This window comes from Sus scrofa, chromosome 3 (assembly GCF_054392235.1).
Source record: "Sus scrofa isolate SSC_HxYL_T2T_F1_AM1 chromosome 3, Sscrofa_HxYL_maternal_Yorkshire_Landrace_v2.0, whole genome shotgun sequence".
Taxonomy (NCBI): Eukaryota; Metazoa; Chordata; class Mammalia; order Artiodactyla; family Suidae; genus Sus; species Sus scrofa.
The window spans coordinates 46,394,073-46,408,693 of record NC_139385.1 but is presented as its reverse complement, the minus strand read 5'-3'; the positions used below and the strand labels follow the sequence as shown (position 1 = coordinate 46,408,693).

The window sequence follows — 14,621 nt, the reverse complement described above, 5'->3', positions numbered from 1 at the left end:
GCCCCAACCCTGGCTGAGACCCCACAGGCCCACAGAGCACCGCCACTGGGTGGGGGTCAGTGAGGAGAGCTTTACTCAGAGGACAAGTCCCTGCCAGCCAGGGAGTCCCACCCTGAGCTGCTCCTCCCACAGCCCCCCCACGAGGGTCACACGCACTCAAGGCGGTCCCTGACACCCTGGGTCCTGCCCCAGCGCCTTTCGGGTGATGGTGCAGCAGCGGCTCCGGATGGCACTCAGCGGTGGGTGGGCAGGCACGGGCGGGGGAAGGGCCTGGGCCTGGGGGGACTTGGGGGCGCTTCGGGCCTCGCCCTCCCTGTCCTCCCCTCCATCTGCCCCCGGGTGGAGCCGGGGCCCGCTGAGGAGTGTGCCCAGCCCGTCGGGCTGCAGTATCACAGCAGGAAGAAGACCGGTGCGGCCCTGGAACCTGTGGGGAGGGCGGGGCTGGTTAGCACCGGGTCTGCCCCTGGCCGAACCACCAGAGCCCTGCCCTGCCACAGGCACCTGCACAGCCACCAGCCACGGTCCGAGGTTTCCAGCACATGCACACGGGCCCCCACGGGCACTGACAGCTCATCAGCTTGGCTGCTCTCGTAGGCACGGGAGGCGCAGAACTGGGGCCCTGGGAATGGACATTGGTGGTTACCTGGGACCGGAGGCCCCCGCCCTGCCTCAGTCCCCACGCTGTCTCCTGCCACGTCACCATCTCCAGGCTTTCCCCTGTTCGTTTCTCTGCTGACACCAGGGGCCACGCTCAACCCACTGGGTCTCTGGCTCACTCTGGGGAACACACACGGCAGGGCCACTGTCACCACCCAGTTGTCCCACAGCCTCCCTCTCCTGGCTTGGGTACTTCTTGCGGCCCGTCCTTGCCAAACACGGCCCGGTGGTGGTCGTGGTGGGTGTGGGGAGGGGAATTGGTCTCACTGTGGCTCCCCAGGCGCCGATCCCCGTCTCGTCCTGGGCCGGGGGCCCCCTCCTCCAGGTAGGGAGAAGGAAACCATGCCGTCTGCTGGTCCTCGTTGACAACCAGCCACCAGCCTGTGCCCAAGGGGCGGGGTGCTTCAGATCCTGAGGCCTACTGGGACCCCAGGGGCAGAAGGGCGTGTCCCCAGACTCACCTGAGGGGTGTCGCAGCAGCACACCCAGGGCCTCCTGGGCCCCGGCGTAGAACGGCTGACCCCACACGTCCTGGGTACTGAAGGGCTGCAGGCAGCGCAGGCTCTGAGCCTCCAGGCTGTGGATGGCAAGGCTGCCTGTGGGGCCTGGTAGGGGCTCTTCCAGGGTGGGCAGGATCACCCGGCTGGCGAGAGCAGAGGGTGGGTGAGGTCTGCGGGACTGACTTTCCCTCCACCTTGCCTCCCCCATCCTCCAAATGCTTCTGCCAGCAGAGTCGGTGGTGTGGTGGGGGGGTGTCAGACACCTGCCAGGTGGTAGCGCAGGTTCCAGGTCTGTAGGTTGTGGCGCAAAGAAGCCAGTGAGTACTGGGCTGCGGGACACACGCTCTCCTGCTGCCAGCAGGGCCCTTGAGTAGGTCTCCAGAAGCCGCAGGCGCGCCAGGCCTCGGCCCGTGCGCCCCCGGTGCACCAACGCCGATGCATCTGGGGGCAGGGTGGGGACACAGCATGGTACCACGCCCCAGGGCCCCCCATCAGACCGCTGCCGCCCCCACCCCTGCTGGGATCCCCGCTGGCCTGACCAGGAAGCTTGGGGAGGATGCGGTCCGACCGCCGCAGCAGGCCCGCCTCCACCGGGAAGATCTCCTTGAGCGTCTTCTGAGGGCAAGAATGGGCATGTGGGTCTCTGAGGCCCCACTGGGTGCCCCTGCGAGGGTGGGGGACCCTTGCCAGGGTCTTGAGGGCTAGAAGCCCACTCACATGGAGTCTCCTGAACTCGTCCCAGCTTCTGCGTACAAAGGCTTCGCTCTCATCCGACCAGTGCACAGAAAAGGCAAATGTCTGGTGGAGGAAGGGGGGCGTCTTGGATAGACTGGGCTGGGAACTCCCTCCCTGCCCCTTGCGGCCGGCAGGTGTCCCGTTGGTTCCTACCTGGAGCCTCTCTGTCTGCACCAGAGCTGCCCCGCTCACGGACACCGGGTGCCGCGGGCCTGCCATCACTGGGGCCGCCCCGGGTCTCTGTCGTCAGCTTCTGGAGCCTGTCGGGTGTGGCCAAGGGTCAGTCCACTGCCTCCCCGCCTGCCAGGCACCCGGAAGACTGGAATTCCCCAGCGGTGCCCCAGCCCTGCCAGGTCTTGGCCGCACTTCCCTGCCCGACTGGGTCCTTTGCAGCTTCCTCACTGCACCCCTGACCTGAGGAGCGGAGGGGCAGGAGCACAGGGCCTGGGTGGGAGGAGAAGCAGAGTGGGGGGGCTGGGACTGCACCCTGAGGCCCTCCTATCAGAGGAGCCTGGCCTTGGGAGGAGGAGAAGGAAGAGCCATCAAAGTGCCGCCAGGCCTGGCCCCTCCCACACCCAACGTAGGGCCCTTGGCTCTGGCTTTGAACTCCCTGGGGAGCTGTCTGCAGTGGTCATCAGGAACCAGTGGCCCGGTGCCAAAGGCTTTAAGTGCTTTGGTGTAATCCTCTCTTTAGAGGAAAGGTCTCTCTGTGTTTTCTTCTTTAAAGGGCCGCACCCAGCGTATGGAGGTTCCCAGGCTAGAGGTCAAATAGCAGCTGTAGCTGCCAGCCTGCACCACCGCCACAGCAGCGGGAACTGAGGCATGTCTGCGACCTACACCACAGCTCACAGCAACACGGGATCCGTAATCCATTGAGTGAGGCAGGGAATGAATCCATGTCCTCATGGACAGTAGTCGGCTTCGTTAACCACTGAGCCATGATGGGAGGTCCAGGAGGAAAGGTCTCTTAACGTCCCCAAGTCACAGAGGAGGAATTTATGTTAAATGGCTATTAACTGTCAGGGGTTTTGTCTGTACGTGTTGGGGAAAGACAGACTTCACAGGCTCAGAGCATCAGTTCCCCTGCGGTGGACGGACCTGGGGCGGGATGTAGAGCATCCACCTCCAGGCACCAGCACTTGGGGGACGGGAGAGGTGGTGACTAGGACTCTGCTGGTTTGTTTTTTGTTTTCTGTTTCCGTTTGGCCACATCCATAGCATGTGAAAGTTCCTGGGCCAGGGGTCAAACCCTTCGCCACAGAAGCCACCAGAGCAGCTGCAGAGAAATGCCGAATCCTTAACCCAATGGGTCAGAATCCCCAGACAGGGTGTGCCCAGGTGCCCCGCTTCCCTGGAGGGGAGATTTTCGGAGTGCCATCCAATCCTGGCATACAGCAGTTCTTCCCACCGTGGGAGCTGCCAGCTCTGTGTTGGAACTCACCTTACCCCATGCCTATGAGGGAGGGGCCAGCCTCCAAGAGGTCCCTCCAGGGAGGCACCCTGGCCTTGACAAAAGGCCTTTGTAAGTCTGTCCAAACAGCAGCTCCCCCCAAAGCCCTCAAACTTTCCCTGGTCTTGGCACAGACAATGAACACCTGTGGATACAGACCTAATTTTTTTTTTCTTTTTTTTTTTTTTTCATTTGTGGCCACCTGGTGGCAGATGGAGCTCCCAGGTCATGGATCACATATGAGCTGCAGTCTCCACCTAAGCCGCAGCTGTGGCAATGCTGGATCTCTGACCCACTGTGACAGGCCAAAGATTGACCCCAAGTCCTAGGGCTCCCAAGACGCTGCCCATCCTGTCACACCACAGCGGGAGCACCAACAGAGGCCTATTTTTGCAAAGTGCCTTCAGTCTAGCTGTCACACTCTTGCCAGTCTCAGTGGGGGCCACTAGCCTGATAGGTTACAGGGTGGGACAGACCTGTTCCTGGGAAGAGAGAGAAGTTGGAGATGGGCAGTTTGCTCACACCAGGAACCTAAAAGGATGCTAAGCACTGCCCCCCCCCATGCCAACTGACAGCCCCTGCTCCACACCGCCAGCAATCTAGACGCCCTCCACTCCTCTCTCTCTATAACCCTACCCTGACGTCTCACCTGGACAACTGCAGCAGCCCCATCCTCCCCCAAAGCCTGTACTCCTCACTTGCTCCTGTGACATCCACTCCCCAGAGGCAGCTTGGCGACTGAGATCACACCAGAGTACCAGGCCCCAAATGTCCCAGCACATTCCCAGGGTCCTTGGAATAAATTGCCAGCGCCCATGGCCATTGATGAGGTCCCTGCTGGGCCCCTGGCCACCGCTGGATCTCTTCTGCCACCACCCTACCCAGGTCCTGTCCTGCTGGCCTTCCCACCCACACAAGAAGCAAAGATCCTCCTCGGCCTTGATTGCCCTTCTCAGTGATTCCTCATTCTTCAGGCCTCCGCCTAAGCGTCACCTCCTCAAGGAGGCCTCCCGCATTTACCTCGCCCCATTCATGCCCCCGAGCATTTATTAGTGTGACACCTTTTAGATTTTTGTTGTTTCCGTCTTGACCACACTGGATTATGGGTTGGGGAGGTCAGAAACTTTCGAATCTTTCTCCCGGCACCGCCCAGCGCCTAGAGCAGCTCTGAACAGATGAGGCACTACACAAATATTTGCGGAATGAATGAATGCACAGTTGGAAGCACAGGTATCCCTGAGGCCACTCCCGACGTGGGTTTAACCGCTTCAGGCAGGCTACAGGATTCGGGAGCGGGAGGGTCCGCTCCGTGCGCGCAGCCCAAACACGCACCGCCTCCTTTGCCGGCACCGCCTCACCCCGGGTTGCCAGTCACCCGTTGCCATGGCACCCGTCGCCAGGGCGGATCCGCAGGCTCAGCCCCGGCAGCATCGCCTCTGTGCGCTCACGGCCCCGCCCCATGTTGCCACAGCACCAAGCGCCAGCTCCCAGGACGCCCCCAGCCGAGGGCATAGGGCCTAGCAGCGGGCACGCGGGACGGTCAGAGCGGAGCGATGGGGGCATCGCGGGCCACGAAACGGACGTCGCCTCAGCCGCAGCCAGAGGCTACGGCACGGCCGCGCCGCTTCCACAACACGCTGGTCTTCTACTGGAGGAAGCGGGAGCGCCGCCACGGAGGACGCAAGTCGGGCTCGGGCCGCGGAACGAGGCCCAGGGCTGCGGCCAGGACTAGGATCTCCAACCCCGCACACACGCGGGCCCGGGCCGCCGACTCCAGCTCTGCTTCTTCCGGGTCGCGGGCCGCGGCCCCCGGCTCCGCCTCCACGCCGGACACCGGCCCAGGCCCCGCCCCCGACCCCGCCCCCGGCCCCAGCTCAGGCCCCGCGCCCGCGCCCGCGCCCGCGCCCGCGCCCGCGGCCCGGGCTCCCGGCTCCTGCGGCCGCGCCCTGGCGGCGGCGCGCGCCCTGGCCTGGAGACCGACTTGGAAGCCCATCTGGAGACCGAGCTGGCCCGGCAGGCATTGCGCGGGTAACATGGCGGCCCCCGGCGAGCGGGGCCGCTTTGGCGGGAACCTCTTCTCCTTCCTGCCCGGCGGCGCGCGCTCCGAGGTGGTGGATGACCTGGTGACGGACGCGCGCGGCCGGGGCGCCGGGCGGAGAGATGCCGCCGCTTCAGCCGGGATGCCCTCCCAAGCCCCGGCCTCGGATTCTCAGGTCGCCGAGGACGCCTCCCGGAGGCGGCCCTGCCGGGCCTGCGTGGACTTCAAGTCGTGGATGCGGACGCAGCAGAAGGTGCAGATGTCGCGTGGGGTTGGGGAGGCGCCTCCTTCCCGCAGAGGCCCGCGAGCCCTGCCGACTCCTAGCCCCGGCCCGCACACCATGTTGTCAAGCGCCCCGGGCAGAGTTCCCAAGACCCAGGCGGAGCACTCCTCCAGGCCCTAAGACTTTGCCCCCTTCCCCGGGGTTGAGGGGTGGCTGTCCCAAAGCCTAGCCCTTAAGGGAGGCCGGGCCTTTCGGCCCTTAGCCACTTGTTGGCCGGACCAGCCTCCTTAGGACTTAGGACAGACAGTAGGCCTCCGGCTAGGGCAGAAAAAATGGAGCTTTGTAGGTTTCCGGCGGGGGAACGGAGCTAACCCTTGGTCGGCCTCCTTCCACAGCGGGACAGCAAGTTTAGGGAAGATTGTCCTCCAGATCGCGAGGAACTCGGCCGCCACAGCTGGGCTGTACTCCACACCCTGGCTGCTTACTACCCCGACCTGCCCACCCCAGAACAGCAGCAAGATATGGCTCAGTTGGTAAATTTATTTTCCAAGTTTTACCCATGCGAGGAGTGTGCTGAAGACATAAGGAGGAGGTAAGTTGTGTGAGTCCTGGGTACCGCAGCCAGTCCCGCCGGGAGCCTGGGCCTGGCTGATGTCATAAAGGGAAGCCTAGAGAAATAAAGGCAGAGGTGGGAGAGGGTTGCCGAGAGCAGGGGCCAGCAGCAGATGAGGGATCTTGGATCATCTCCTTTCTCCTCGAGGGCCAAGCTGCCTGGGGCTTCTTCCGCCCCAGAACTCTGGGGAGCACTTCCCTCCTGAGATGCCTTGCTTAGCACTGCTGGAGGCTCTGGCAGGTGTGGAGGGCGCCGCTTTGCTACCTGCTGGAGCAGGACTGCCAATTTCAAGACCTTGGGAACTCACTGCTTTTGCTCCCGAGAGCCCCCTTTTCTCCATTGCGGAGCCCAAGAACTGTGGTGTGGCACCCATAGGCTGGGCTGGATTTGAGGGGCAGGGCAGCCCTTGCTGTTTGAAGCCTGGGCAGTTAGAACAAAGTCTCTTACTGAGCTGAGGCAGCAGGGCCGTGGGTGCTAAGAAGCAGATCTGGTGTTCAGTTATGCCTTTGTGCAGGTTCCATCCCTTCTGTACACTGCCTGGGGCCAAGGACGCAAGGGTGTGAGGCTTCCTGATTGTTTTGAGGCCATGAAGTCGAGGTCTGTGCCTTAATGTCTGGCCCAGGGTGCTTCTTTGAGTTTGCTGAGCTCCGCGGGTGAGGGTTTGAGCAGGCCCAGGTGTCTGGCAGGTCTTGCTGCTGCAGGGGCACTCCTGGTGTAGCCTCCCCCCGGCAAAGGTGCCAGCTCTCCTCCCTGAATTGGGCAGGCAAGGAGCTGGGGGGTGGGCACAGTGGGGGCACTGCCTGCCCCCATCCTCCGCGTGCTCCCACACACAGGATATGCCGGAACCAGCCAGACACACGCACCCGGGCACACTTCACCCAGTGGCTGTGCCGCCTGCACAACGAGGTGAACCGCAAGCTGGGCAAGCCGGAGTTTGACTGCTCGCAGGTGGACGAGCGCTGGCGAGACGGATGGAAGGACGGCTCCTGTGACTAGATGCCAGCCAGCCAGAGCATGTGCGCGGCCTGACCAGAGCGTGTGGGGCTCATTATTAAAAGTACATCAGAGCCAGAGCCTGTCTTGTCTCAGTTGGGTGGTCCCCAGACCCTGCCCATGGAGCCCTCTCTCAGGTTCAGAGTAGAAGTGGGGGTGCCCCCGACGGCCTCCCCCTCAACCCAGGCCCGAGGGCGCTGAAGGAGGCCAGGGCAGCCTAGGCTGTCCCTCCCTTTCCAGATTCGGCCTCCTGCTCACCTGACACCTGCTGCCAACTTAGGAAGGTGACCAGCCTGGCAGGGCTCCTCTGTCTTGCCAGGCCAGGCCCCTGTCCCCCACCGTGTAGCTAGGGACAGCTGGCATGGCTGCAGTGTCTTTAGCCCGGGGCCTGTGCGCTGCCAGTACTTCAGGAGAGAGGCCTGGGGGCTGAGCTCTGCTGCACACCTGCCGTGCCGCATGTGGCCTTGCTCAGCTGCACCAGGCCTGTCGAAGGCTTCTGTGGAGCTTGAGACCAAAATAAAATGCTGGAGAAGTGACTGAAGACCTGCCTTCGGTGTGTTTTGTGCTGGCGCTTGCGGTGATGGACGGGCCTGCCCTCGCTGCATGTAGTCTGCTGCCTCCTCCCATCTGAGTTCTGACTCCCGAGGAAGAGGGAGCTGTGCCATCGCAAGACTGGGCCAGGCTGTTCCGCGAACAGCAAGGAGGCCTCCTTTTTTTGTGTGTGTGTGTCTTTTTTTTTGTCTTTTTTTGCTGTTTCTTGGGCCGCTCCCGCGGCATATGGAGGTTCCCAGGCTAGGGGTCAAATCGGAGCTGTAGCCTCCAGCCCATGCCAGAGCCACAGCAACGTGGGATCTGAGCCGAGTCTGCAACCTACACCACAGCTTACGGCAATGCCGGATCGTTAACCCACTGAGCAAGGGCAGGGACCGAACCTGCAACCTCATGGTTCCTAGTTGGATTCGTTAACCACTGCGCCACGACGGGAACTCCAAGGAGGCCTCCTTGCTGGGTCTGGGGGAGGAGCAGAGAGGGGAGCGAGGTCACATGGCGGCAGGTCCTCAAGACCCCAGAAAGGATGTGCTTTTAACACCTAGCTCCCACGGAAGGGTGTGGAGCAGAGGAACGGCAAGAAGTGACTTTTGAAAGGTCTCTCTGGCTGTGGAGCTGGAATGAGGCAGGCGTGGGGGAGAGCAGGGAGGACAGGCACCCATGTGGCGGCCAAGAGTGAAGCTCTGCCCCAGTCACTGGAGGATGGAGTTGCCCAGTGTATCAGTGAGGTGCAGAAGGCTGTGAGCAAAGCAGGTTTGGGGGTGACCTGGACCCAGCTTTTGGGCCGTCCTGGATCCTCTCAGCCACACCTACTCTGCCAGTTGTCAGCTCTCCGCTGGAATGGCCCAACAATAGTGTGTCCCATCCCTGTGGCCATAAAGCTCTGGCCACCTCCCCCCGTGGCGTCTCAGCTCCTCCCCGGGCAAGGGCCAACCTTTGGCACAGCTTCCTCGGCACCTGCACCCCAGAGGGTTGACACAGAGAAACAGGAGGCCAGGAGCAGCCAGCAGAGGGGTTCCTGCTCTTTTTCCTGCTCTTTTTTTAGAAGGGCGTCCCCGGCACAGGGCCTTTCCCAGGTCGCCTGCGTGCTGGGAGCTGGTGAAGCCGTGGTCAGCTCCGGAGCACACTGTCTGTATCAGTGCCCCCCACCCCCACCTCACTGCCCTTGTCCCCTACCTCTGGCTTCCCCGAAGTTTAACCTCCCAATACAGCTCTAACTTGGCTATGGACTGTTTTCCAGACCATCCAGTTGAGACAAGTGGGATCCTAGTTCAGGGGAAGGTTCTGGCTCAAGCTCTTAGCATGTAGACCAAGAGAGTGAGCAGAGAGCAGGCAGAAGAGCCCCAGCACCGTGCCCTGGGACCCCTAAGGCTCAAAGGACACAGATCCGAACAGGAGAAGGGAACCAGAAAGAGATAAGAAAGGACCCATGGGATGGGAGGAATATAAGGATGGGGTGGCATTGCAAGTGTCCCCAGGAGGATGGGGACAGGATGGCATGTGAAAGTTCCCGGGGCCAGGGATCCAAACTGCACTGCAGCTGTGGCAGTGCTGGATCCTGAACCTGCTGCACCACACAGGAACTTCCTGTAAATTTGTTTTTAAGACAGCAAAGTGGCATCTTGAGGCACGGATGTAAGCAATCAAGCAAAGAGGGACAGGGACGAGGCGTGGGACAGAGGGCGCTGTTGCCCACAGGTGAGAGGGGATGGGGCTGGATGCAAAGTGGGCGACACTTCCCGCTCTGGACTGAGCTCCCCGGGGGATGGGCCGGATACCACTGTCCACACCACACGAATGGCACAGTAGGGACCTGGGTTTGAATCTCCAGCTCTTGCACTTTCTGAGCTCAAGGAATTCAACCAGCCTGCCTCTAGAATCTGAAGATTGGGCGTAAAACACTCCCTACCTCCACGGGGCACAGTGAAAGCTCTGGCGCTGTAAATGCGCCCCAAAGGCAGGTTTTTTCTCAGTGCCCTAGGCAGAAACGGGAGGCCCCTGGGCCCCTGTTGGGCTGGCCTGTAAGGAACACGAGGGAAGGGACCCTGTCTAACCTGGGGCTGGGCCATCTGTGGCAAAGACCCCTCAGCAGGTGTTCAGGGGAAGCAAGGCACTGCTCTGCCAATCTCCTCATCTCTGGTGCTTCTCCCCTCTCCTTGGCCCAAAACTAAATATGTCGCCAAAAACTGGGGGTGGGGAGGGCTAAGTGAGAACCTTGGAATGACGATATCCAAGCCCAGGGAAAGAGCAGAGAGGCCCCAGCTCCCACCCACACCAGCCTGCCTGGACGAGTGGCCCTGAGGGCAGAAGGCACTCTCCCTCCCGGTTCGGGAGGCTGCCAGGTACAGTGGTGAAGTCAGGGAGTGCCCCAGTAACCCATCTCTGGTCTGCCAGGACCAGGGGCAGGAAGCTGAGTGAGGTCATGTCGGTTTGTCCATTGACGTGGCGACAGCAAAGGCTGAGACCAGTGTTCGCCTGCCCTGCTGACTCCTGCCTACCAGTTAGGGGACCTGGGGGACTCAGTCGCGTGACCCTGCGCCCTGATGGAGACATGGCAGGTAGTGTCCATCTCGGACCCTGGTGCTGCAGTGAGACTAGGGGTGGAAGGAGGGCGGGCAGAGGTAGGGGAGGGCTCCAGCCCTGAACGCCTGGACGGGGGTGGGGGGGCGCGGGCTCTGTCCCGCCCCGCGCGCCCCCGCCGCGGCCGCTGCGCGCTCCCGAGAGGCGGCGAAGGCAGCAGCAGCACTGGCAGCGCCGGCAACATCAGCAGCAGCCCCGGGCGGCCTCGGGCGGGGCCGCTCAGACGGACGGACGGACGGACAGAGGGCGCTGGGGGCGCGCAGCCCGCCCGGTCCGGCCATGGAGGGAGCCTCGTTCGGCGCAGGCCGTGCGGGGGCCGCCCTGGACCCTGTGAGCTTTGCGCGGCGGCCCCAGACCCTGCTGCGGGTTGCGTCCTGGGTGAGTGGCCCTGGCCCCAGCCCCCCACCCCCATATCCCACCCACCCCGCCTGGCATCCTTCATCCCTGTCACCCGCTCCTCGCCCCTGCCCCCGGACCCCATCCTCATCCTGGCCGGCCCCTCCCCAGCCGGCCGCAGGTTGGGTGACGTCACCTGGGCTGGGCGCGCCCACCTGCGGGCGGGGGAGGGGCCGGCAGCGACAGCCGGGGACCTTGAGAGGTCACCACCCAGTGCACCCAACTCCCAATTCCTTCTTAGATCTAATTCAGTCCCCTTCCTCAGACCTCGCTCACGCCCTGGAAGCGGGCGCAGGGGTGGGGAATGGTTTCGTGGAGGGGCTTGGGCGCTCAGCCTCAGCGCGAGGAGGGGCTATCGGAGCCGAGAGGATCAGGCACATCTTCCCTCTGCTTCTCCCGCACGCACATCCTTCAGGCTCCTTCGAAGGGAGCCGGCCCTTCCCAGCCCCCCCCCACCTCGCCGCCCGTTGCAACTGTGAGTTGGGGGGTGCTCTGGGAGTCCTATGAGTGGGGCAGGTGGAAGGGGCAGCTCTGCACCGGGAGGGCTTTCTGGAGGTGGTGTCAGAGGGGCAGATTGCAGGCAACCTCGCCTACTGGGGCACCCCTACACCAGGTGGCCTGCTCCCCCTTCCCACCCCTCCAGGCTGGGTTTTATCCACTTGGTGGCAGCTACTCACCTGTCTTACAGGAAGGCGATGCCCGGGGTGGGGCGGGGGCCCTTGGCCTTCCTGGTGGAGGTGGAATGACTCTGGCCAGACCAGGACGTAGCGGCCCTACATTCTGGTCCTAACTCTGATCCAATTTGTGGAGCCATCTGGGGGTACATGTCCCTAGCTTGCATCCTGGTTTCCTCTCAGTCTCTAGGAGCTGGGGCGGAAAGGAAAGAAATGAAGTGGAGACGGGAAGTCTTTTTTTTAGAAACATGGAACCCGGCACCTGGTGTCAAAGGACCGATCCCCTTCCTCCTTGCCTTCCAGTCCTCACGGGCGGAGCACTGAGGTCTGACCAAATCCGAGATGTAGGGTGTCATCTTTGAAGCCCAAACACTTATGGATGCCATGAATAATTAATCACAGTCCTGGAGTGCCCACAGAATGCAGGGTGCTGGGTGAGCATTATTCCTCTGTTCCCAGCACCCCATGAGTTGTGTCTGCCATTGCATTTGGCATGTCACACAGCTTCTGAGTGCTGAGGGCAGGTTCTACCCAGGTCCTGGATGACAGCTCTGTGCAGCTGTTCCTCTGCTGCCCCCTTTCTGCTCCGCCTTCTCGGCCGACTGCGCATTTACTTCCCCCAGCCCCGCTGACTCAAGCCTGGGAGTCACCGGTCCAGGTGAAAGCTCCTGTCCCCACACTCTGGAGCGGGCCCCATGGGAGATACTACAGGCTCCACAAGGTGCAGAGGACCCAGCTGGAATGTCAGCCCTGGCTCTCAGCAACCATGCGACCTTGGACAAGTCACTTCACTTGTTGGAGCCCTGGTTTCCCCACCTATAAAGAGGACAAGAACAATGCCACCCTCAGTGGATTTTTGGGAGGAGTCTATGGGCTAAAACGCATGGAGTCATTTTAAGCACAGTGCCTGGGCATGGTAGATGCTCACTAAATGGAACGTGTTCTCCATAGTTACTAAATACCCGAGGTAGGTATTAAACGCAGGGGTCCCCGAAGAGATGGATCCTGGGCTGCAGTGGAACGCAGGGACACGCCCGAGAGCGCGGCGCTCACGGTGGGCTCGGAGACCTCGGGCCTCGGCGAACTCTGAGCACCCCCTGCCGCCCGGCCCTCAGGTGTTCTCCATTGCGGTCTTCGGGCCCATAGTCAACGAGGGCTACGTGAACACCGACAACGGCCCGGAGCTGCGCTGCGTCTTCAACGGGAACGCGGGCGCCTGCCGCTTCGGCATCGTGCTCGGCGTCGGGGCCTTCCTCGCCTGCGCCGCCTTCCTGCTGCTCGACATGCGCTTCCAGCAGATCAGCAGCGTCCGCGACCGTCGCCGAGCGGTGCTCCTGGACTTGGGCTTCTCAGGTGGGCGGGCCCGGGCCGGGAGGGGCGGGGCCTGGGAGGGCGCGCCCCGGGCCCCTCGGGTGGGCGGGGCAGGGGCGGGGCCAGAGGGCGCGTGGCTTCTCGGGGCGTGAGGGCGGGGCGGGGCGGGGCGGGGCCTACGTGCCGCGGCCTCTCCTTTCCCGCGTGGCTGGGCGGGGCCCTGACGCACCCGGCCCGCCTGCTCGCAGGGCTCTGGTCCTTCCTGTGGTTTGTGGGCTTCTGCTTCCTCACCAACCAGTGGCAGCGCACGGCGCCGGATCCGGGCACCGTGCAGGCGGGAGACGCGGCGCGGGCCGCCATTGCCTTCAGCTTCTTTTCCATTCTCAGCTGGGTGAGTGCGGGGGCCGGGCCTGGGCCGGGGCGGGGCCAGGGCAGGGTCGTCACCAGCTGACCTCGACTCCCCGTCAGGTGGCGCTTACCGTGAAGGCCCTGCAGCGGTTCCGCCTGGGCACGGACATGTCGCTCTTTGCCACCGAACAGCTGGGTGCTGGGGCGGGCCAGGCCTACCCAGGCTACCCGGTGGGCAGCGGTGTGGAGGGCACGGAGACCTACCAGAGCCCGCCCTTCACCGAGACCCTGGACACCAGCCCCAAAGGGTACCAGGTGCCTGCCTACTAGCGGCTGGTGGGCCCAGACCAAGGTTCCAAGCCTGCCCCACCAACGCAGGATCCAAGGCCTCCTGGGACCTCCCTCAGGTCCTCCTGGCCCAGCAGCAGGGTGTGGCCGCTGTGGGCCGTCTGGGGCCGAGAGAAAATAGCCTCCAGAGTGCCTGGGCTGTCCCCCCCAAGTTCCTTCGGTCCCTTTAGTCCCCCCCGCCCACGGTCAGAGGTCCTGAGAGGAGACAGCACGGGCCTGGGTACATGTCCTCCAGTGGACCAGCCTAGGGGCCTTTCCCCTGGAGAGAGAGCCAGCCACCTGTCCATTCTGGGGTCAGGGATCCAGCTGCCCCTCCATAGCCAGGTGCAGGGGCTGCCCTGGACTGGGAGTGACTGGGAAGGGACAGCGCCCTCACCCCGTGGCCTGGCAAGCATGGCCACACTTATCCCAAGTCCCTGTGGGTGGCGATGGTCCTGGTGGCCATCCTGTAGGGCCATGTGCTCTGTCTGGAGCTGCCCTCCATTCCTCATGGGGCGAATAGAGTAGCCAGGCCCTGTCGCCATTGTGATTGTGGTCACGCCTTCGGGTTTCACCTCATAGTTCCCCACATGCAGCCCCTCTTTCTATGGCCCCTGCTCCAGCCCTTACCTGCCTCGGCCCGGGCCCCTGCTGGGGTGTGGGTGGCTCTGGCCAGGGAAACACAGCGTGGCTATAGGCCTGGGCAGCAGCCCATTAGTAAGACCTTGCCCAAAGGAGGTTCCAGACACCGGGGTGGCTGGTACCACATTCTCCTCATGAGCAGAGAGGCCTAGAGGCTCCTCCTGCCCACCCTGCCCTGGAGTCGGCCATTCCCTGCCAACTGCATTACTTTGGCTTCCTGGACTAGTCCCTGAACTCCCCACCCTGCACCTCATTTTGAGGCCCAGCCTGAGGCGGGGGTCCCTCTGCATAGCTGAGTACTCATGCATTGCTCGAAGCTGGCTTTTCTCATTAAGTCAATACCAAATGTGGTTGCCACATCTCATTCTTACAGACAGACGCCTCCCTCTGGAATTGCAGTTGAGTGACAGCCCTGTACACTGTAGCCTAGACCCATCATGTGTGGCTATTGAAGTGAACATGTTTACAATTTTTGTATATATGGGTCTCGCCCTCCTTCTGAAAGAACAATCCGTGATTGTGTATTTTCAGTGTCCCATGTTCCAACTGCAACTTATTTACAATAAAGACTGTAAATGAGAGGGA

At 62.6% G+C, this 14,621-nt stretch overlaps 3 protein-coding genes across 11 annotated transcripts; 2 read left to right on the top strand and 1 right to left on the bottom strand.

Annotated features, from left to right (window-relative positions):
- Positions 1–45: 45 nt before the first annotated feature.
- Positions 46–2,323, bottom strand: NOXO1 (NADPH oxidase organizer 1). Of its 4 annotated transcripts, none has more exons than XM_013987814.3 (8): positions 2,046–2,323; positions 1,875–1,955; positions 1,697–1,772; positions 1,421–1,598; positions 1,119–1,300; positions 925–1,038; positions 502–619; positions 46–424 (listed from the first exon to the last, which is right to left on the bottom strand). In XM_013987814.3, exons 1-8 carry the CDS (start codon positions 2,109–2,111, stop codon positions 157–159), a joined length of 1,083 nt encoding a protein of 360 aa, XP_013843268.1. In that variant the 5' UTR covers positions 2,112–2,323; the 3' UTR covers positions 46–156. The 4 variants fall into 4 exon arrangements, with proteins under 4 accessions (XP_013843268.1, XP_013843269.1, XP_013843270.1 ...); XM_013987815.3 differs by having other exon boundaries at positions 1,697–1,769; XM_013987816.3 differs by lacking the exon at positions 925–1,038.
- A 2,529-nt stretch (positions 2,324–4,852) lies between these two features.
- GFER (growth factor, augmenter of liver regeneration) lies at positions 4,853–7,750 on the top strand. The gene is made up of 3 exons (XM_003124726.5): positions 4,853–5,633; positions 5,999–6,195; positions 7,050–7,750. Exons 1-3 carry the CDS (start codon positions 4,896–4,898, stop codon positions 7,210–7,212), a joined length of 1,098 nt encoding a protein of 365 aa, XP_003124774.2. The 5' UTR covers positions 4,853–4,895; the 3' UTR covers positions 7,213–7,750.
- Positions 7,751–9,368: 1,618 nt separating this feature from the next.
- Positions 9,369–14,621, top strand: SYNGR3 (synaptogyrin 3). Of its 6 annotated transcripts, XM_085018112.1 has the most exons (6): positions 11,000–11,209; positions 11,712–11,842; positions 12,032–12,375; positions 12,524–12,761; positions 12,968–13,110; positions 13,188–14,621. In XM_085018112.1, the coding sequence occupies exons 4-6, from the start codon at positions 12,692–12,694 to the stop codon at positions 13,395–13,397; spliced, it is 423 nt and encodes a 140-aa protein (XP_084874238.1). In that variant the 5' UTR covers positions 11,000–11,209; positions 11,712–11,842; positions 12,032–12,375; positions 12,524–12,691; the 3' UTR covers positions 13,398–14,621. The 6 variants fall into 6 exon arrangements, with proteins under 6 accessions (XP_084874236.1, XP_084874237.1, XP_003124775.3 ...); XM_085018110.1 differs by lacking the exons at positions 11,000–11,209; positions 11,712–11,842; positions 12,032–12,375 and adding exons at positions 9,369–9,456; positions 10,153–10,316; XM_085018111.1 differs by lacking the exons at positions 11,000–11,209; positions 11,712–11,842 and adding an exon at positions 10,468–10,716.